This window comes from Pezoporus wallicus, unplaced genomic scaffold (assembly GCF_028554395.1).
Source record: "Pezoporus wallicus isolate ANWC-B61680 ecotype Strahan unplaced genomic scaffold, APGP_CSIRO_Pwel_v1 contig_7545, whole genome shotgun sequence".
Taxonomy (NCBI): Eukaryota; Metazoa; Chordata; class Aves; order Psittaciformes; family Psittacidae; genus Pezoporus; species Pezoporus wallicus.
In genome coordinates this window covers 1753171-1776824 of record NW_026642398.1, presented here as the reverse complement: position 1 = coordinate 1776824, position 23654 = coordinate 1753171, and the positions used below count along the sequence as shown (strand labels likewise).

Here is a 23654-nt window from a genome sequence, read left to right as displayed (position 1 = left end):
CACTTGAAAGTGCTTTTATCCTTTGTCTCTTCCAGCTAAATCCCATAAACTCACATCTTGCCTCTCAAGAACATATAAACTATAACGTCTTGAAGTGCACAACTGTACTTTTCCAATTCTACATGGCATCTTATGCTATTAGATTCTGCATATCAGGAGTTTGTTTCACTTCAGTCTTTCATAGCAGCAATTATGTTGTTTCCTACCAAATCAGTTACTGCTTGGAAAATACAGTGGAAAACAGATGGAAAGAAACACGTCACTGTTCAATTGGAAGCAGCCCCATGCTGAGTCCTCCAGGAACTCTCACCTACTGTAATTATTAATTACTACTTGGTGGCATCTGTTACAGAATCCCAGACTGGTTTGGGTCGGAAAGGACCTTATAGATCATCCAGTTCCAACCACTGCCATGGGCAGGGATTCCTCCATCTCAGTTTTTCCAAAGCTGTTAACCTAAGTGCTCCTGTTTGTAGCTTCTGAGTTGCCAAATACCTAACACAAGAACATCTTTCTCAAGTTGTTACTGGAACAGAAGCAAACGGCAACCACTGTAACTCACAGGACATTCAGATCTCCTTTACATCACCTCTCAGCTGTGGCTATCTGCTCTTCCCATTCATCTTTGTAGGTCCATTCTCATTTTGTTTCCTGCATTTCCTCAACCAGGGCATTTTCACTACTGACAGAAAACAGAAGGGGGTGCACAAGGAGTTGCGAGGGGACACAGCTGGGCCAGCTGAACCCAACTGATCCAAAGGATATTCCAGACCACAGGATGTCATAGTAGGATTTAAAGGTGGGGGAGGAAGAAAGAGGGGACATTCGGAGTGATGGCACTTGTCTTCCCAAGTCACTGTTATGCGTGATGGAGCCTTTCCTGGGGTTGGCTGAGCACCTGCCTGACCACAGGAAGTGGTGAATGAACTCCCTGCTTTGCTTGTGTGTTGTGGCTTCTGCTTTACCCATTAACCTGTCTTTATCTCAACCCACAAGTTTTCTCACTTCTACTGTTCTGCTTCTCTCCTCCAGCCCAACTGGGAGAGTGTGCGAGAGTATGGGGGCTTAAATGCCAGCTGGCGTTAACCCACAGCAGTAACCAAAACACTTTCAGTGTAAGGATGCTTCTTGCTCTTCTTCAAATTTGGCATACATAAACAGTAAACTTGCTAACTGCAAGGTCACACTTCAGGAAATCCACATCCTGAGCAAACAGAAGTAAAACCAATTAAAACTCATGCCACAAACGTATTCAAGGGACTCAAACATTACCATAGGTGAGTCGCAAGTGAAGAATGCACAGAAAAACATTTAGAAGCAAAATCGCCTCAGAATTAGACTTGATGAACCCATAAACATCAGCAAAATAGCAACAAATCATAATAGGCTTGACCCAGTTTGAACAACTCCACCCCTGCTTCCCTAGACTAGAATTAAAGGTGTTCTTCTTACTTCTATACCTTGAACAGCTTCATCATCCTCTTCTTATAATAAAGCACTGGAAGATCTCAACAAACTTCATGGAACTCAAAGTTACAATGGGAATTTTTGTAATCAACTGAATTTAATGGTCATCATGAAGAAACAGTTCAGACCCCAAGCTAGAACATCATACTTACTCTAACACTTCGTAGTTGGACTTCTTTTCTAAAGCATTGCCTCTCATCTCTCCGTAGGATCTCCTGAAGCCAGGAAAAATATTTGAAAGCAACCATTATTGGATGATCCAGCTTAAAACTACAACATCAACACAGTCAAATCTTTAAGAGACCATTAGAAACCATTGGCAGAATTAATTCAAATATAAATATACCCTATTTTCCTACCTCAACAGATCAGATCTTTATTGTACAAAACATGACTACAGCAGTTCTGCATTTACAGAAGCACTTTAAGCCAGCTTAACTATGCTGCTACCAAAGTCATCTAACCTGCCCTTCAGCAGCTCCTTTGAACCTCCAACAGTGTCTCCTTCCTTTGTATCAGCACTCCTGCCTGTGCATGTAACAGGGAGAAGCAGAGGCAGCAGGGAATAGTGAAACCAGTGTCAATCCAGATATGTTCACATTAAAAAACTAACACGTATCAAGATTGAGTAGCTGCTGAGAGAGGGATGGGATCATTGGTTTCACTGAGAAGGTGGACCAGTACTTATAGAATGGTTTGGGTTGGAAGGGACCTTAAAGCTCACCCAGTTCCAAGTCCCTCCCATCAGCAGGGACACCTTTCGCTAGAGCAGGTTGCTCCAAGCCCCTGTGTCCAACCTGGCCTTGAACACTGCCAGGGATGGGGCAGCCACAGCTTCTCTGGGCACCCTGTGCCAGTGCCTCATCATACTCAAAGCAAATAACTTCTTCCTTCTAACTACTTTACATCAGAGAAAATTTCTTACTTATCCATAATGCAAATCAACCGATATTAGCAGTCATCTACAAGAAATATCTCATGACAACACTCTGAAGATTCCCAGCATGAGACCCTGGCTGACAAAATAACCATGCATTATTATCCTCCTGTTCTGAAGTAAGGCACCCACAACAATGTAAGTGCATAAAGAGTTTGCAGTTACATTAAAAGAAGCTTTGTTTTCTCTGGGGCTACCAGCAGACAGCAGGCTCTCCTGTGATACCTGGGAAGTTTCATAAGCCTAAATTGTGTTTTAGTTTAGGAAGAACTGTTCAAAGGACACTTTTACTCTCTGGTAACAAGTTTACATCAATTTCTTATCAATTTTACTTCTTCCATCCCTAACCTCCCTGTGTGAGACAACAGTAGAACCAAAGCAAACATTTCAGGCTGGAAATTCTCCATAAATTAGCAAAACCCCCAAACATGCATTTCAGAAGCTGCGCTGGGAACCAGCTCAAGGATCTCTTCATCTGATAAATACATCTTTATTTTATTTTCCAGCTGTCTACACACAGTTGACAGCAGTACCAAAACCACCACAAAGCATCCTTCAAGATGTAATCATTTGAAAACAGCAGAGTAACACTTGAGGAAATGCACAGAGGAAAGGTAGCAGCATTTCTCTTTAATTACATCCTTTAGCAGGCACAACGACAAGACTATTTGCTAAATAACACCACAGATTTCTTATTCTTTTAAATATACTTCACTGTAGAGGTCTTTGAATTATTCGGATGAAGAATTCACCCAAAAGGCAGTATCAAAATGTAATAAATTAACATGTCAGAATTAACGTTAATTTTATCATCAGGAATCAGTTACAACACAGTCAATTCTGCTTTTCTTCAACCTACTTTGCTGCAAAAGGAGTGCTTTATTCAACTGTATTGGTCAGACATTGATCAACTCTAAGCAGTTCCAAAATTAATGTGTATATTCAGTCAGAAACATGTTAAATAATAAATGAAACGATGAGCTTACCGGATTTCAAGGCAGCCTAGTTTCAAAGCAATTTCCTGGTCCACTTGATCTGCTATTTCTAACATATAGTCATTTTTCACCTACAGCAAAAGAAGCAGGTATGTGTCACAGGGAGATCAATGCCAATACAGACTGAAACGCTGCCCAAACAACTTCAGAATACACACGTCTTCTGGTTAGCTCTTTGGATTCACTCTTCACAGTGCATGAAGAGACAACACAAGTTATGTTCATATTCTCCACAAATGACCTGAGCTTCTCCAAGAAATCCATTTTGACTGCAATGAACTTGGTTAAAAAAACTTCCTTATCTACATCAATATTATCTGTGTTTTATTAAGTACAATCAAAACCATCACAGGAGGCTGAGCAGATGGTTGCATCTGCAGTCAAGATACAGGAACGTATGCTTGTGTTTTTGAACCACCTTGGTCAGGAGCTTTTTATTCTGTAGGCACATCTAAAATCATGCAGATAGAATGGACAATTGTCCATGCACGTCCATCCATACTGTGAAAACAGAAACTGCAGGAAGTAAAAAGTTGCATGTGAAAATCATAATATATACTGATTTAAAATAGTGTCTGAACGAGCACAAAGAAGAAAGGAGTGAAACTAGATGGTGACCCTCTACAGTAGGAAATAAAACAGGCCAAGGAGTGTGCTCTGACCAAGAGGAAGCCAAATGGTCATCCCTCCTGCAGAGGATGGTAGGGTCAAACCGGCATACTTGGACCACAGCTGGCATGCATTGTCCCCCAGCTGTGCCACAGAGCATGCCAAGCATTCCACAAGACGGATTATGGTGGGTCAAAGCTTCATCCTGAACATGTTTCATTTAGTAACATTGATATAGGCAGAAATCCTACTTTTTTACTAACACTTTGACCACTGAAAGTAAACTGAAGTAATTTATACAGTTACTAACCCAAAGAGACAATAAATGAGAACAGAATGAGTGCTGAAGAACTTAACCCTGCAAATCCTGTCTTCCGAGCAACACATGTTTACCAGGGACATATCTCTATAGAAGTACAACTTTTCTTTTAATGCCTCATGTTATCCTCTATCTTATGGAATCATAAACTTGCTATTGAGATCCTAAGATCCTGAAGCTGCAGAAAATCCTGAAGCATCACAAAACCCCACATGACTGACTTGGAGATCAAAGAGGAGATTATATGGCATGAAAGCAATACACCTCACAAAACAGGGTTTTGGAGGGATGACAAGTTGTAAGGAAAACTGTTTCAAACTGCTACTGCTATGAAATCCATAACTGAAAAGATAAGGAGGTGCAGCAGCAGATTCAGCAGCTGGAGGTCCTCTCCAGTCAGCATCCTCCCAGGAACACATGAGCGTGCACCACAGGATTCCCTCATCAGTGTGCCAGCTGGATCCAGCAACAAATACAGAGTCCCTCCTAGATATGAAGTGGATGTAAAAAATGAATGTGCTATTGACAGATATGAAAGAAAGATGTGATAAACTGTGCAAGAGTGAAAATATTAATTATTACATAGCTGCAATGTCAGGACAAAGCTTCTGGATTTGAACTCATACAACACGCTTTTAACACTTCTCAATTCAACTCCTACCAATACTAATGAGAGAGACAGGAGAAGGAATAATTGCCCTTCACCATCATGTGGTTTGCTATCTGTATACACTATGGAAATAGTAATTTAGCGTTCCCATGGTAGTAATACACAAAATACAGAGAATTAGTACTTTTCTTCATTATGCTCACAACAGAAGACACAAAAACCCCAACCAAAACCAGCTTCTCATGTTAAACCCCCATTTTGGTTGAGTTTTTCTGGTAACGTGTATGAGGTTTGAGCTAATTAAAGGTTAATAAAAAAGCTCCCCAGCCCCAGACTCTTTATCTGGTAAATACAAAGGGTGCAAATGATATAAACTGAGATGCATCTTCCAGCAAGACGTTTTGACTCTGTATTTTCATTCAAAACCATGAAAGCCCCTAAGTGCAGAGTCCTGCGTGTGTTAGCCAGGTAAAGTCACTGCTCTAATGGACGAGGCATCTTATGTATGAAATAATTTATGAACAACCATGCATAGATCACACAGAACTGTCAGCTGTATGACCACACATACTGTGTATCCACAGTACCTACCATGGATATGGATCCATGGGCCGAGACCAATTGCATAAGCTACAGCAATGCTCAGTGCCGGGTCCTGCACTCGGGTCACAACAACCCCATGCAATGCTCCAGGCCTGGGGCAGAGTGGCTGGAAAGCTGCAAGTGGAAAAGGACCTGAGGGCTGCTGAACACGAGCAGCTTGTGCCCAGGCAGCCAAGAAGCCCCCAGCATCCTGGCCTGTATCAGCACCAGTGAGGCAGCAGGACCAGGGCAGTGATTGTGCCCCTGCACTGGGCACTGGTGAGGCTGCTCCTTGAATCCTGTTTTCAGTTCTGGACCCCTCACTACAAGCAAGACATTGAGGTGCTGGAGAAGGGCAACGGAGCTGGTGCAGGGCCTGGAGCACAAGTGTGATGGGGAACTGCTGAGGGAGGGACCTGGGGGGGTTTAGTCTGGAGAAAAGAAGGCTCAGGGGGGACCTTATCACTACCTACAACTGCCTGACAGGAGGCTGTAGCATTAGCTAGCCTGCCTCGTGTTATCGACCTATTCCTTCAGGTATTTAGACATGAAAAAGAACTGAGTGTATCAAAGTGTTTTTCCAATCTTCACACATAAAATTCCCCCTTGCAGAAGCAACACTCATTTGAGGCCAGTAGACTATCATGAACAAATCCAGCATCACAGAATACAATATTTGTATGTATTAATTTCTCTTCACAGCTCATTGCCTTGTAGATCCCAGTACTGAATTACTTCATTTATTAAAATAAACAGCTGAAGAGCATCTTCAGTTTCATGCAAACATGTTTCAAAATGCTGCTAGCCTCAAGTAACTACTTACCCATAAATAAATAAGCAACATTACTCAAACATTTACAGGCTGGGGGTGCTTTCCTCTTGCCCTCTGGCTTGTGAGCGTTCACAGATTGCAGTCACATTTGCCCAGTTTGACTCTGCAACCACAGGCACCAGAACTCGACTGTGAGAGTTTTAAACATTCCCCACTCCAACGATTTGGGAGAAGAAATAAGTGTTGTGAAAAATCTCAGCTTCTTTGCAAGACAACAGTGAGGTGTTTTTACCACAACGCTGCAAGCAGACGGCTGCTGACTTGAGCGCACAACTTGGGTAGTGTGACAAGCACCAGAAAGGGTGGTTTTGCCCATCCCAGTCCAAAAGAGACGGACAAACACAGATACATCATAAAGGTGGAGTAAAGTAAATACACATGACACATTTCAATCAACAGAGACTCCCTTGTGTGTGTATCTGAAGTTCCTTGGTACTGGGATGGGGAGTTTTAGGTCTTTCTCATTCACTGTTACTCAACCTGAGGAGGGGGATAAAAATGATTTTATCCACCTATGAAATAGGATTAGAAATAAGAAAACATGGGAAAAAATATCCCGTATCCAGTGTCCACAAGTAACTAACAGCAGTGTTCACAAAATCAGTCCTGATATCCTCTCATCAAAACCAGCTGCACTGGATTTTCATAAAGCACTGCAGGTACATTATATACACCTATTTATTGCTGTATTTAAATACTGGAAGCTATACAAAGAGATTATAAGCTTGAGGAAGCCTCTGGCCATAATCTTGTGGTCTAGCTAGGTTGAGCAGTATCCTATTACGGATGGCAAAGGTAACGAATGGATGGAATTAATGCATTTTATCTTCCTTCTCTCAGAAACCTGTCTGCACACATTCTTCTTTACATTTCATTTAAGTCTACAGAGGGGGGGGAAAGCAGATTCAATATCTGCTCCCAGAATACTAATGCAAACTTCTCTTATCACCTCTAATTTTTCTTGACTATTCTCTTTGAGATGGCATTAGATCAATGCATGAACTGAGGCTCGTGCGAAGATGAGATAAGAGTTTTGCAAGAGGTTCAGCACAAGCTGTAAAACCTCCTTAGGAAAAAGCCCGAGCAGATCTGAAATGGAAGAGACACAAGAGATAATTTCATGGTAATTAAATGCATTGCCACAAGCTATTGAATAGTTTTCCCCAAAGTCTTTTGTGTTTGCTCAATTATTACTTTCATTATTATTATTGTTAATACTTAAATGAGAGAAATGAGACTAATTTTTGTCTAAGAGACAGAAGGCCCTCTCTTTAAGAGTCTAAAGCCTATATACATACAAAGACAGGGAAATGAAACTCTGACAAACCTAAAGAATTTTACCAGGTATTTCCATACACTGTGGATTTAGAAGAAGATTCTTTATTATGAGGGTGCTGAGGTGCTGGCACAGGGTGCCCAGAGAAGCTGTGGCTGCCCCATCCCTGGCAGTGTTCAAGGCCAGGTTGGACACAGGGGCTTGGAGCAAGCTGCTCTAGTGGAAGGTGTCCTTCCCCGTGGCAGGGAGTTAGAACTGGATGAGCTTTAAGGTCCCTTCCAACCCAAACCAGTCTGGGATTCTGTGTCAAAAGGAAGGATGAATCCTGTTCTATGCATTTTGGAGACACTGTTATCTGTAAGCTCATGTTATAGTGCAGAACTGCCCTCCTTGGTGGAACATAGCAGCCTTCCAGAATCTGAAGGGGGCCTATAGGGATGCTGGGGAGGGACTCTTCATTAGGGACTGTAGTGACAGGACAAGGGGCAACAGGTTAAAACTTAAACAGGGGAAGTTTAGATTGGATATAAGGAGGAAATTCTTTCCTGTTAGGGTGGTGAGGCACTGGAAGGGGTTGCCCAGGGAGGCTGCAAATGCTCCATCCCTGGCAGTGTTCAAGGCCAGGGTGGACAGAGCCTTGGGTGACATGGTTTAGTGTGAGGTGTCCCTGCCCATGGCAGGGGGGTTGGAACTGGATGATCTTAAGGTCCTTTCCAACCCTAACTATTCTGTGATTCAGTTAACAGTCTGCAATGTCTCAAAGAAGGTTGAAGAGTACAGCACCAAGATATATATATAATCAAAATATATATATTTATATACTCTTCACACAGATCAAGTGCCTCTGCTTTTAGTCTGCTCCCCATTTTAATTGTTCAGAATGCGATCGCTCCAAAAGCTAAACCAGACAATTGCAGGATGCTATTTAATATACCTTAATGTTACCTAGTTCGCAAGAGCACGCTGCATCAACTCGCCACACAAACCTACCTTTAAAAAGCCACCCCAAAAAACCCAACCAGCCAAAGAAGGAACCTGATTTCCACCAACCCAACAAAGGCTTCCAGGCATTCCTTCTAGACCTGTGTGGCCTTACTTCACTTACACTACATACTAGAGACCAGATGCTCTTCAATGATGAAGACTCCATGAAGCCTTCAGTCATCTTGTACTTCATGGTTACAATGCTTTAGCAACAAAAATGATTAAAGATTAACATGGCAACACTCAAGATTTACACCAGGATTATGAGTTCAAGTGTTTTACTGCTGAAAGCCTACATACTTTTTATTTGGTAGCAATCAAAACCCCTGACTATTGCATCTGAAGTGAATCACTTTGGTTTATGTTGCTTGCAACACTCTAGCTTCCACTTACTTATCCAATTTGGCACTTTAGCATAATGTGCTTATCTGCACTTGAAGAAAAAAAATACACTGGAAAACAGCATAAGGGAAGACAGAGGCAAAAATCATTTCTCCTGCAAATTGTGGTGGTGATTTCAGGTTTTCCCTAGGATTTCTCTGGTAAATGTAACGAGTTGAAATCAGATTTACAGTTGTGGCAGGGACACAACCCCTGACCAAAGCCTGAGGAAGCCTCCCCCCGCAGACCAGATCCTGGGAGAGCTTCCACGTGCTCCAAGCCCCTGTGTCCAACCTGGCCTTGAACACTGCCAGGGATGGGGCAGCCACAGCTTCTCTGGGCACCCTGTGCCAGCACCTCAGCACCCTCACAGAGAAGAGCTTCTGCCTAAGAGCTCATCTCAGTCTCCCCTCTGGCAGGTTAAAGCTGTTCCCCTTGGCCTGTCCCTACAGGCCCTTGTCCCAAGCCCCTCTCCAGGTTTCCTGCAGCCCCTTCAGGCACTGGAGCTGCTCTCAGGTCTCCCCTTCAGGAGCCTTCTCTTCTCCAGGCTGACCCAGCCCAGCTCTCTCAGCCTGGCTCCAGAGCAGAGCTGCTCCAGCCCTCGCAGCATCTCCATGGCCTCCTCTGGGCTCGCTCCAACAGCTCCATGTCCCTCTTGTGCTGCTGCCCCAGAGCTGGATCAGGACTGCAGGGGGTTCTCCCCAGAGCACAGCAGAGGGGCAGGATCCCCTCCCTGAGCTGCTGGTGATGCAGCCCAGCACACAGTTGTCTTTCTGTGCTGCAAGTGCACGTTTCTTGGTCACGGGGAGCTTCCCATCACCCAACACCCCTAAGTCCTTCTCCTCAGGGCTGCTCTCAATCCATTCTCTGCCCAGCCTGTGTTTGTGCTTGGGACTGCCCCGACCCAGGACTGGCACTTGCATTTGCTTGTTCACAGGCTGGCAAGGAAGAATTCAAGTAGGCTTCACATTTGCAGTTAACTTCTTGGTCACAACAACTTCATACAGTCTACAAGGAAGGGATGCACTGTGTGGAAAACATGAATGCCAACTATAACAGCACCTCTAAGAGGTAGGAAAAAGGAGTCTTCTCCATGCTCTGGTAAAATAAAAAGTGAAAGAAAATTGTCAGTCCCCCCCAACAGATACTGCCTGTGTGCACTGAATCCATGTTTAGAAAGGGCAGCAGAGTACTTAAAGCCAACAAGAATTTAGGCATGCAGCATAACAGATTCCCTGGCATATAAACGCCCTGATACTCAGTGAGAATTCACTTGGTTATTTACTTTGTATTCTCACCTATTGCTTCCATTGATTTTTTGACCACTATTCACCAGTTAGAACAAAAATCCCTGCCATGTCTCTGGCCTTTTGAGCATCAAAAGTTCCAAGATGCTCTTAAATCACAACAAAAGAAAGGAGGAACACTGAACCTTGAACCAAGCTTTTTCCACCAGGAAGACAGGCACCGAAACAAAAGCCCACTTTCCTTTCTGAGGTCAGACTTTTAACGTATTTGGTTTTCTACTTGAACAGGCAAATGACTGATGGTGAAACATCAAACTTCCTCAAATTCACTGGGAAATAATGGGCGCTTTCCTCTATAAATGGCCAGCAAATTCCAGCTGGTATAATTTCAAACAAGAACTGGAGACAGAGGCCAGCCCGTGTTTGTGAGGCCGGAGAAAGCAGAGACAAGCCCTGCACTAGCACACATGATTTAAGCAGAAATCTATCACAGGCTTTGGATTTCATGTACCAGCTGCTGCTTTCAGGAGCCATCTGCTGCAGTTTCCTGCACACGAGCTTCCCCTGCAGCTGCAGTACTCCAGGAAAAGGCTCTCTCAGGCTGACAAGTGCCTTGAAGTGCATAAAGCCACCAAGCTACAGGGGGATTTCTTTACTAAGAACAAGAGTAAAACAATCCTGAGCTTCGTACTGAGCGTCTTCCCAGAGTTTGGTGCTTTAAGAGCTAAACCCACTCTTATGTGTCTTAAAATACGTATTTTAGGTTTAATTTTGAGTATATCCTTAGAAATTATGACATAAAATCACCAAACTTTCCACTGAGTTTTGGTTTAAAGTGTTAACTACGGTGTAAATTCTTGAGCGATGGCAGTATGAAATGATGCCTCAAACAGGGTGAGTACCAATAACCAGCCACTGCACTGGCTTTCCTGGCTCATTTCATGTTACCCTGCCATTTCCCATAGGATAATCCCCAATTTTCAGGAGGACATGTAAAAATAAGTCATCAATTTCTCTTGCTTCACTTTCAATGTCTATGACCTACTTACACAACTGAGTCCTCCTTGATTTTAGTTCCCAAGTGGCATTGCTTTGAAAGCTGCATTTAAACAGCACTTGGGTGATGAAGTACCCCCTAAAGAGTTAAGTGCAGAACCAAAAGAAATCACAAGATATTTAGATAGGCAGACAAAGAAACAAAATGCCTTCTCCATTGAGTAAGTAGGATAAGAATTGCAATTATAACAGTTTAACAAAGCATGGACAACAAAAAGTCCCATTACATCGTTCTCTCCTTATCCGTTTCTTCTACCCAGATATTTTAGGTGTTTTTTATATTCAGAAATGTTGTATTGCTGCTCATTTAGTGGCATTTATAGTAACAAACACAACCTTCTTCTTAACCTTCCTGTGCCTGCAATAATAATTCACTTACTGTCCATAGAAGTCCAGAAATCCTCAATGTATCTATTGGAAAAACTTATCTTCAACAACTACTTACGTGATTGAGACCATGACTGAAGCACAGACCGCATCTGTTTTCCCCACAATTCCACATTAAAAATGAACGTTGTTGCTCTGTGTTCAGGGTACTCTGCAGTTCAGACTGCATGTGGTTCATGGAAGGGACCTCAAGGTTGGAAGGGATCTCAAGGATCATCTGGGCCAACCTTTCTAGGCAAAGCATGACCCGGATTAGATGTCCCAGCACCCTATGCAGCTCAATCTTAACTGCCCAGCGCTGGGAATCACCACTTCCCTGCAGTGATTATTCCAGTGGCTAATTCTCACTGTGAAAACTCTCCTCTTTTGTTCCACACCTGGAGCAGGTACCACATGAAGTTCACCACAATCCATGGCACAGCTCTTGTGTGGTACCCTACAGACATCATCATCTAAAACATTCTGTGGTTTCTGCTGTAATTGTTCTTGTAGCATTAAATGCACCACAGAAACACTGTAGTGCACCCTGGGACAGACACATCATCCAGTCAATGAGGAACAGTCATGGAATGGTTTGGAAAGGACCATAAAGATCATCTAGTTCCAGCCCCCCTGCTATGAGCAGACACCTTTCATAGGTCACCCAATATAACTGCTTATATCTGCATCACCAAACTCCAAAAGGAGATAGCTCCTCCATCTCTTCAAAGCAGAGCCCACCCTCGTTTACCAACAGCAAGTTCCCACAGGACACTGAGTTTTCTCCATTACAGAATCAGAATAATTAGCCTGAAAGAACAGGGTTCCAACCCACACCATGCAGCACAAATCCTATACAAAATTAACCCTCAGATCTGTGCCTCATCTGCTTTGAACGAAGTACCATATGCACAAAAGCCCAAAGCATGCCTCTAATGTCATCAATATTTTTAGGAGCCACCTTAATGATCATAATGGTGGCTTTTTTAAACATACACAGAAGGGAAACAGGTTTGTGTTCCCTCCCCTATTTACCCATCTGATAATACTACTTATTGTAGAAGTCTACATTAGGGAAAATTAAGGCTTGGGCCTCTTGTAGCTGAGTTAAAAGCACAGATTCAGTATCAGGATAACATTCATTTGCCATCTGCCCTCAGCTGCTCCTCCCCTTCATCATCCAAGGTCACAGACTCTCTATTATCTAGAGGTGATCTTTGACATCTCTACCTAATTTTGGAAGCTCCTCTGTTAATAATAAGGGCATTAGGGATGGGGTGGGGGGAAATCAACTTGTGACGAGGCATTGTTAGGGACAGAATGACTAAAAATGATCCCTTCTGTCCGAGTGGGCTGATCTCCAGATGCCACTGCAATAGGCACTGCTGCCTCTCAGATCTTCCCTAAAGTAGGACTATACTCTTGGGAGCCATAGAATACTCAACCTACTAAGCGTGCCTTACTAACTGCTAATTTTATACTTACCCTCTCCGACAGAGTTTTGCTTTTCCAGGACAAATGAGGCCAAGCACCAACGTAAGCCTACCTTATTTTAGGCCTGATGCATGTGATTTACAACCTAATATAGTGATTAGAATGACATTTTGTTCAAGATTACTAACAAAGCCATATCCATGCATCCGTGCATGGAAACGTGTCCTGAGCATTTTACATTTCACATGTTGAATGAAGATTGATTCATAGATGACTGCAAGAAAGCTCACATCCACTATTCTCACTACCCCAACTGACAGGTGGAAGCTCTAAATCAAAGCAGCCAGCTTTTGCTTTGGCCTGAGCTTGGCTGACTGTTTCAGGGGTATTTAGGAAGAGGAGTAGGCTTTACATTCCTATCATACAGCACTGCTAGCAGAAAGCAGGCATTTGACACAGAACACTTGGAAGATATCAAAGGAGCTGCACAATTACAGAAGAAGCAACCTCAATAACAACAATGCCAGCATGGTTTTGAGAGCGTAAAACCTTTAGTTGAATAATGAGTACTTTATGAGGTGGTGCGATTTCAGCCAGAAACCAAACTCCATAAAGGATATCTCACTTCTATTAACTTCTGCAAGCTGTGAGGAGCAGATGACCTTCACTTTGATTTATAAATTGATCATGTTTTAAATACATACGTAGATATCTATATAAGCAGCTGCAATTCCTACATGTGTTACCGCTTCCCTGCAGGACACAGTTTATGAGTCAATCATGAACTCTTCCTTGGTTCGCTTTCTGTGTGCAACAGGCTGCCGCCATCAGGAAGGATGCCAACTGTTCTCCCTGTGTCCTCGATTCCCTTCAAAGCTCTTCCTGTCAAAGTCATTCGCTTTAGGTCTCCTAGTTTTATTAGGGTAGAAGAGGTGCTGTTATTTAATTAGGCTGAAGAGCATAATTCCCAGCCTGACTTCAAATTATATCTCATACACCGAAGCCTTAGAAAACTTTACTCATTAAGTTACTACAGTAATTGCCTGCACTTAAAATCTCCTATGTGTTGGGGACAGTGTTATAAAAATAAATGCATTTATCTGCCACAATATAAAAGAGAATTTTCATATCAGAAAATGCTTTTAAAGTGCTGACATTATCTTTACAGAAAACATCAAGACAGAGCAGAAAAGTGCCATTTGCCCACAGACACAAGGTCTCTTTCCTTAGAGCATTTTCCTGTTATTTTTCCTATTTTAAATGAAAACCGGTATCACTTTTTTCCTCTTTTCCTTCTAAAAACAGTGTTCTTATGAAAATGAACCTGTCTGGTGAAACACAGAATCCCTGTGGCACAGAATTCAGCTCATTTTGTGTGGAGCATCATTGATCTGCCCTAACTTTGAGACCATCCTCTCTGTTTGCAATTCTTTCTGTTGTGCATTACACAAACTTTGACTTGTTTTAAATAGCAAATACAAAACATGGCCCAGTCCTATGTTCTCCTTTATTATATATGTATGTGTGTGTATATATATATACATACATGCTTATACACATATACATATACATATATGTGTGTGTATATATATATATGTGCACATCCAGGGCAGCTCCACATTGCAGGCTAAATAAGGCAGCGTAAAGAAGAATTTTACACTGATAAAAACACCCTTTTCTTGCTCTTTGGTATCCAATAAACACCCCCCCAAATTACTTTAAGAGTCCCTGTTTGAAGCACAAGGACAGTGACAATGGAACAGCTGATGCCAAGAGCCGGGTTCCCCCTCTCCACCCCCCTATACAGATGCTTACTCCCTTTTCATCAAGGGATAAACCATCTCCAATTACTGGAGGCTAACATGTTATTGAAGGATAAATGTGTGCGGGCTCTTGTCCCACGATAAAAGGAAGGCAATTCAAGTAGCTTACGTCTGATTCTCATTATATGAGTGTTTTTCAAAGCTCTATCTTGATGTGAGATATGGCTTTCCTTCCTCACTCAGCCACTAAGGCAAAAGAGAGAAGCCTGTCGCCCTTATTTCCACCTCCCAACAGCCATATCAATGGAACACAGGGAAGGGAAGACACCCTCAATGAATGTCACCAACGCTTATTGAAAGCAACTGGAAATCGTCCCCCAAAGTACAAGAGAAACATGAAGTCTGATTTTCATTACTTGAAAACTCTGATTCTTTAATTCTCCTTTGGACCTCTATGCTTGTTTCCTCTTCAGAAATGGACAAAATTCATGGAGAAGACACAGATCTGCATTCTTCTGAGATGTACAAAACAACCCACAAGGACAAATGCAAAAGGTTACTGACAAACATGAACTGACAGTGTTTTTAACTCAGGAATCCTGTGTACTTCACGGTTAAGGTTTTGAGGAGGGGATTAGAGTTCACTTTGGTTCAGATGTGGCCATACAATACATCAGGACACAGCTGAAGGCTGGGACATAAAACCCACGCCATGAGCATCTGCCAACTGTGCAGGCAGCCATAAATCTGGGGTTTCCTGATTTGTGAACACTTGAACCTCCCAGCACTGGGTGGGATCCAATCTGCCTGATTTGGCTGAAACTGTAAGCACGTGGGGCCAGGGGAATAATAAAGACAGCGCTGCATCACCACCTAAATGCTCCATTGAATGGAAGACACCTCAGACTCACCTACTGCCTTTGACACCTTCCAAACAGCAGTAAAAGGTAAGACACAGTTCTAGCATTAGGCTGTTGATCAGAGCTCTCAATGGGAATGTAAAATGACATGTCCTGAACACCCATCTCCTCCAGTCAAAAGGGATGGACTAAGTGTCAGCCTCTCTACCCCATCTCAAAGCTGCAGCACAGCCTGAAACACAAGATGCATATAAGGAAAGGCTGAGAGAGCTGGGCTTTTTCAGCCCTCAGAAAACTCAGGCAAGACCTCATCACCATGTTCCAGTATTTAAAGGGTGGCTTCAAAGAATGCGGAGCCTCCCTTTTTACAAGGAGTCACATGGAAAAGACCAGGGGTGATGGGCACAAGTTATTCCTGGGGAGATTCCAACTGGACACAAGAGGGAAATTCTCCCCAAGGAAGTGCTGGACTCCCCAGCACTGGACGCTTTCAACACTCAGCTGGACAGGGTACTGGGCCATGCAATCTAGGTCATGCTTTGCCTAGACAGGTTGGCCCAGATGATCCTTGAGGTCCCTTCCAACCTGGATTCTGTGATTCTCTGCTTTGATGAACCACACGGTACCAGTATTAGTACAACTAACCCTGATGTTACACACAAGTTGTGTGGTTCCCCCCTCACACACACTAATGTTAATCCTTTGCTGTGCAGATTGCAATCCAGGGGCACTCTTACGAAAAGCCTCATTAAGTGCCCTGCTTTTACACTTCCAATTAGACCAGCTTACGCCCACTGCAGATGGCAGAACGACGGCCACCGATGACAAATGGCTGCACCCGCAGTCCTGCTCACAGATTCTTCACTTGTTCAGCAGTCTTGGAAATCAAGACTATCTAAACAAAAACCAGCTCACAGCATCTCTAAAACAGTGAAAATCAAGGGGAAAATGAAATACAACATTTCACATATTAAGCCCAAGCCGAGAAGACTGAGATGCTTGCACCAGTTTATCCAGGGCGATGCGCTCGGTGGAGTGAATGGGAGTAGTCATGCATGCGAAGTGAGAAACCTGCCAGTTTTCAGTTTAACAGCCTGGTAACTGTGGTTTGGGTTAACTGTATGAGTAAACCACGTCTGCTGACAGTGATTGAGGTAATGCTTTGTTATCTTTACAAACGTTCTGTGCTCTTCTGGAAGATGAAGATCACTTGAGGATTTAGTCTCTTACTCTAACTTGGCTTCTTTTCCGACAATACCACTGCTCTGCAGCGCACATTCAATAGAAAATCTCATTTTCTAAACCCCACAGACCATTCAGGGTGACACAGGTCACCAGATTTCTTTTCCTCCTCATGAACTCTTAATCTGATGCTATACATTTTTAATAAGCCAGACAACATGTGTTTAGATGTTATCAAGTTAGAAATAGGTTCTCGGCCTCATCTCGAAAGACTTAGCCATGGGCAGCATCTGGTCCTCTAAATCTCCTATTTTCTCTCTTATAATACGTGACACAGCAATGTATTCGACTTCTACTTACACCCACAATTTGATTACAGAATGTTATTCTGTCAGAGTTCTATAACTAAGTCCTATGTTCATTATCTAATGTGGTTATTTCTGTGCAGAAAGCTTGTGATACCCATGTGTGCACGTATGATCATAGAAGCATAGAATAGTTAGGGTTGGAAAGAACCTTAAGATCATCTAGTTCCACCCCCCCATACATTCTGCTGTTCTTGCCTCTGTACAACACGATGTTTCTGAGAGCTGTGGGCAGCAAAGAGGATGTTAAAATGCTGCCGGAATGACAATGAGACGGAATGGGAAAAATCATCTTTCCCTGGTTTTCCACATCCCCCCCCCCGTTGTCACTCTGTTTTATAATGCAGTGTTACCGCTCAAATCCATTTCCTGCTGCCTTCTCTTGAGTCAGTGGTGTTGCCTTAACGCTGCATCAGAGAAAAGTCATTTTTTTCCTAATATATTCAAGAGGCCAAGTGAGACTTCTGGAGCAAAACAGTCATGGACAAAGAATGACAGCTCTGGAAATGTGTGTGCCTCATTTCCATGACAATGGAGACCCAAATACTTCCTAGCAAAAAGAACAGTGACTTTTGAAGAACTGCATTTAGAAATACTTAAGGGTAAGGCGGAGGAGAAAGGGGAAGTGAAACAAAAATGTGTGCAAGGAGACAAGAACCTCTGATTTTCCTTATGGAACAGAAGCAGGATTCAGGGCATCATCACATACTTGCAGCTCTCGCCTTTGCATGTCAGTTCCTGATGACCTTCTAAGCCTTTCTGCTATTCTGAGCCATTTGGGTCTATTTCTCATCATTTCCCCCAATTTAGTAAAAATGTGCTTCTCACAAAACGTTAAAAAACATCCCTCTGGCAATTTAAATTCTTTGCTTAAAAAAGTAGTTCTCTGAGGCACAAATGAGAGGATGCTGCAGGAAGCTTCCCAGCTATTGAGTAATGATAGAGTGCAGCAAATCGTTCTGTAAGTCATCACTCACTTTTGTATCATGGGAAACACAAATCATAGAACCCCACACTGGTCTGGGTTGGAAGGGACCTTAAAGCTCATCCAGTTCCAACCCCTGCCACGGGCAGGGACACCTTCCACTAGAGCAGCTTGCTCCAAGCCCCTGTGTCCAACCTGGCCTTGAACACTGCCAGGGATGGGGCAGCCACAGCTTCTCTGGGCACCCTGTGCCAGCGCCTCAGCACCCTCACAGGGAAGAGCTTCTTCCTAATACCTAACTTAAATCTCCCCTCCTTCAGCACAAAGCCATTCCCCCTTGTTCTATCACTATAAAATCTATGTTTAAAGCCAGTATGAAGAAAGTCACTTGCTGCTAAAGTGAAAGGGAACAGGATTTTGTGGTTTCTGCAAGAACCCCTGGCAGTACTAGAAAGTTGCCAAAATCCAGATATTTTTAGGTTGAAACAGTGTATCACCCAGATCTAAGATGCTACATCCAGAGAATCACTGCACTGCAATTGTCTCCTCAGAGGTCAACTCTGTCATACATCAATACAAAACCTTCATCACACATTCAAGAAATCAAGTCATCTACCTAAAGCAGGTGTGTTTGTGCACAGTAAGGGCTGGAAGACATTAAAGAAACGAGTATGAGCACGTTAGTGGATATATTCTGCTTTCAGATGAAGTAATGTGAAATTCATCAGAAATATTGGTTCCTCATCTGCAAGCGTGTCTGCTCACAAGGGCGGAAGGGTGCCACACTTTGGACCAGCTCCAGTTACAGCCTAATTTTAGTGGGTGTTGCTCAAGAATCATGGTTTATTCACGGTTTATTCATCCCAAACAAGCAATCCAGGATCAGGGTATTTTTGAGTGACGCAGAGACACAACAAAAAGGAGTCACAGGAACAGTTTTCTTTGGTGGAGGAAGCCTTTGGTACCTGAGTAGCATTATCGCCATGTCATTTGTTGTTCCTTGACACAACAAAATGCATCAGGTATTATAAAAATAGAAACTAAATCCTATTTCAAACCTAAACTCCAGAGCTTTCCTGGTGTAGTTCATGAGCTCTGCCATTTAAGCTGACAACACTGCCCTGCTTCTCATTCCTACCTTATTCCACCTCTACCACGACAATACTCTAGAAAATGACTCCTTTAAATAATCCAGATTACAACTAATCCTCCATATAGTTTTGCTTAAAACTGTGACAAAAAAACCTCTATCTGGTTCAATTTGTCTCCATTAGTAACACAAACTGTTTCTTAACAACACTGCAGCATAAGAACATCAACACCATACCACACAGAGCAGGAAAGACCCACCTAACAAGTAGGAAATAAGTAATAGGTTGGAATTTTCACAGATGCATGGATTCTTAAAAGTCTATTCTTATGGAGTACTACAACCATCCTAGTCCAGACTCCTCTAAAAGATACCTGCATGAAGCTGTACTTGGAGCTTCCCAGTCTAAAAGCAGATTTGAAGTATTTAAGTGAACAAAAGTATGATTTAGGTCCTTAATATACAGAGACTTTTACTATTCTGTAGTTTTACTAATCAGTAACCAATACTCAAAGCATGAAAGTAACCTCAAGAGTGAAAAAAAACATGTTTTCATTGTAATTCCAATGAATTCTAGTGAAACTGCCCACTTCTTCACGCTGGCAATAATAAAGGGTGAAATAACAATAAGAAGTCAGCTGAACAAGAGTAACTTTGATCTGAGTAAAGAAGGCAACTGCAGAATTAGCTTGGCTTTGGGGAACATTCCTCATCACTTCTGAAGAAGGATGCCATGGGCTTCCTGCCCTTTCTGCTTCATATATGCAACCCTGAATCTACTCTGTCTCTGCAGTTATGTTCTCTGCATAAACAAATCCAGAACTTGTCAAATCCAGCAAAGTCATCCCAAACCCCACCAAATTCAGGAATAGCAGAACTGAACATACCTGCTGATAGAAAAAATTTAGAGTTGGTTTGTCCTCAGTGAACTGGTTTAGAAAACCTTTTGGCAAGTATCGAATTCTCAATTCATATCTGGAAAGCAAGAAAAAGAGAATTAAGCAGGGCAGACAGAAAGAGTAACTGAGATTACCTCTCACATAAAGCACTTCTTCAAACACTTAAAAATAAGGATCAAATCAAAATAAAGCCAGAAAACTAAAAGGAAAATCCCTCTGACTACTCGGAGAACTCAACTGGAATGTAGTATCCGACATTTCATAAAGATGCCTGCAAAGGACCTCTGTCATCACCTTCTCAAAGGTCCAGGGAGGACTGAAGAATCAAATCTTGAAGCAGATAACAACCAGGTTCAGATCCATGGGAAGAGAGACCTCAATTAGGCAGTGATAGCAGATAAGTTGCCATAACCACTGATATGACCCCATACAAATGCTTTTCTCCTTGGTTATGACAAGCATGGTACTTAACACCACAAATCCTGCAGTTGCAAGTAAGAGTAGCAATCAGTGTTATTCACCAGGAGCCACATCCTACAGACAAAACCAGGGCTTACTCAAAGAACACAGAATCCCAGACTGGTTTGTGTTGGAAGGGACCTTAAAGCTCATCCAGTTCCAACCCCTGCCACGGGCAGGGACACCTTCCACTAGAGCAGCTTGCTCCAAGCCCCTTTGTCCAACCTGGCCTTGAACACTGCCAGGGATGGGGCAGCCACAGCTTCTCTGGGCACCCTGTGCCAGCACCTCAGCACCCTCACAGGAAGAGCTTCTGCCTAAGAGCTCATCTCAGTCTCCCCTCTGGCAGGTTAAAGCCATTCCCCTTGGCCTGTCCCTACAGGCCCTTGTCCAAAGCCCCTCTCCAGGTTTCCTGCAGCCCCTTTAGGCACTGGAACTGCTCTAAGGTCTCCCCTTCAGGAGCCTTCTCTTCTCCAGGCTGACCCAGCCCAGCTCTCTCAGCCTGGCTCCAGAGCAGAGCTCCAGCCCTCACAGCATCTCCGTAGCCCTCTTATGTTTGGGACAACATGACCCTACTCCTTCTCTGATCAAGTGCTGTAATATTCACCTCTGAACTGTTCCAGAAGGAATTTCTCTGTACGAAGGTTTCCTACTTCCTTATTCATCATCAAGATGTATGCAAAGGCTGAGCAAACCAGTTTTTGATGTGACAGTCCTATTTTTCAAGTTAACAGTACACCACAGAGTGAAGGAGATTCAGAACTGGCCTTGATCCATGACCTGTTCCAAACTTCTACTGCTTCTCAAACCCTAAACTTCTGCTTCCAACCCTCAAATTTATTACTATTGCTTATCCTGTGGTAACAGCCCACAATGTTTGACACACACTGCACGCTTCCTCCTCTAACACATTCCTGCCATGAAGCACCGATAACAAATGTCCTCATCCCTTTGGGTGTGCCAGTACAGTATCGGAAGCATGAAACTCTTTACAGCCCTACCCAAAAATAAGTCTATTTAACAAGCTCCTCAGGATGGTAAGAACAAATACTGCAACATTTCAATCTGTTGGTTTTAGCAGGCCTTCAGCAAGTGGTTTGGCTGCCTGCAATCAAAGACTTATATGGGGATTTGATAGGAAGTTACTAGGAGTTGCTGCTGCTGAAGATTCCACTGCAACAGGAGCTGCGGTATCCTCTGCTTTGAAGCCACTGGAAATATACTGGCTCAATAGAAATCACTGGAAAAAGGGAATTCAGAAACTGCAAACAGACACACACACTGTGTACAAACCAGGGAACATTATTCCATGCATGGCAGGATTATTTCATCAAGAAAACTGCACGTTCAGTCTTCTTGTGCACAGAAAACATGCTCTTGAACTAAAGCCTTTGGACTGTAGGAGGTACGAGAGAGGTGGAGAACACCCGAGAGACTGAGATTGAACATAAGAAAGAAATTTGTTACTGTGAGGGTGCTGAGGTGCTGGCACAGGGTGCCCAGAGAAGCTGTGGCTGCCCCATCCCTGGCAGTGTTCAAGGCCAGGTTGGACACAGGGGCTTGGAGCAAGCTGCTCTAGTGGAAGGTGTCCCTGCCCGTAGCAGGGGTTGGAACTGGATGATCTTACATAGAGCACACAAACTGTCTCAGTCACCCTGATCTAGTCCATGATACTTGAATCCTGTGTTCAGTTCTAGGCCCCTCACTACAAAAGAGACACTGAGGTGCTGGAGCAGGGCCAGAGAAGGGCAACGGAGCTGGTGCAGGGCCTGGAGCACAAGTGTGATGGGGAACGGCTGAGGGACCCGGGGGGGGGGGGGGGGGGGTTCAGTCCGAAGAAGAGAAGGCTCAGGGGGAACCTTATTGCTCTCTACAACTGCCTGAGAGGATGGAGAGAGGGCGGTTGGTCTCTTCTCCCAAGTAACAAGCAATAGGACAAGAGGAAAGGGCCTCAAGCTGCACCAGGGGAGGTTTAGATTGGATGTTAGGAAAATCTTCTTCCCCAGAAGGGCTGTCCAGCATTGGAACAGGCTGCCCAGGCCAGTGGTGGAGTCACCCTCCCTGGAGATATTTAAGAGGTGCAGATGTGATGCTGAGGGACAGACATGGTTTAGTGGTGGACTTGGCAGTGCTGGGTTAACAGTGGGACTTGCTCTTAAGGATCTTTTCCAACCTAAATGATTCTATGATCCTAGGATGTCAACTGCCTTTTCTCTTGGGAATAAAGAAAACATGGGAAAAGCACTCTTCCTCCTTTACAGGGACTTGTCTTCTTAACTGAGGAGCCATAATAAGAAGCACTGCTTTCTGCAACAGGATCTCCTGAGAAACAAGGTAGGGCCAAGCAGTTTGGCTGTTGGCTGAGAGTCACTGAGAGTGACCTTCATTACCCATTAATAACCTGAGCTTTGCCTATGCCTATGGGAATGAAGAAGCTGACTTCCAAAGGTCAACTCAAGGATGGGCTTGATTTTAATTTCCTCTAAATCCCGTCTTTGAAATGCAGGCAAGTGATGAGGATCGACGAGTCCCTTTCTCACAGACCAGGTCTGCCTTCTGAGCAAGTATCCCAGCTGATGATCCCCTACGGTTGAGAGAACTATGACTGGAAGACTACTATTCTACTTACTGCTCTGCGTCTGCACCAGACCACATAAGCAGTCAGACACACACTTAGTTGTTAAAGCCAGAAGGATTATCCAACTATTGAGAGATGCTGCCTACAGGATTCCCACTGAAAGTCCTCTGGAGACCTGGGATCTGTACTCTGCTGCAGTTACACCATGACACAGTCCCTTTTCATTCCCTCTGGAGCTGGCACCCCACTATTTCTTGGTCACTACAGCCCAGGCTCACACTGCAAGAACTGGATTCAGGAGAGCATCACTTTGTAGACCATCCTTGCACCTATGCAAAGAACTGTTCCAAGAGACCCAGGAACATGCTGGAGCATGCATCCTCTTGTGCTTCCTTTCCAGTGTCAGGGTCATTAAAGCCCAGTAAGACCTGGAATCAC

The 23654-nt window shown here is 43.5% G+C and overlaps 1 protein-coding gene across 26 annotated transcripts in view; it reads right to left on the bottom strand.

Annotated features, from left to right (window-relative positions):
• Window positions 1-23654, bottom strand: part of PTK2 (protein tyrosine kinase 2) — a 201516-nt gene that overhangs the window by 77950 nt on the left and 99912 nt on the right. For 25 of the 26 annotated variants that reach the window (XM_057429733.1, XM_057429734.1, XM_057429741.1 and 22 more), the window contains 3 exons: window positions 20168-20255; window positions 3391-3470; window positions 1620-1682 (listed from right to left, as the gene is read on the bottom strand). In XM_057429733.1, coding sequence (XP_057285716.1) covers window positions 1620-1682; window positions 3391-3470; window positions 20168-20255 — 231 coding nt within the window. Of the gene's footprint in view, window positions 1-1619; window positions 1683-3390; window positions 3471-20167; window positions 20256-23654 lie in introns of those variants that run through there. The other variant, XM_057429742.1, reaches the window with a different exon arrangement.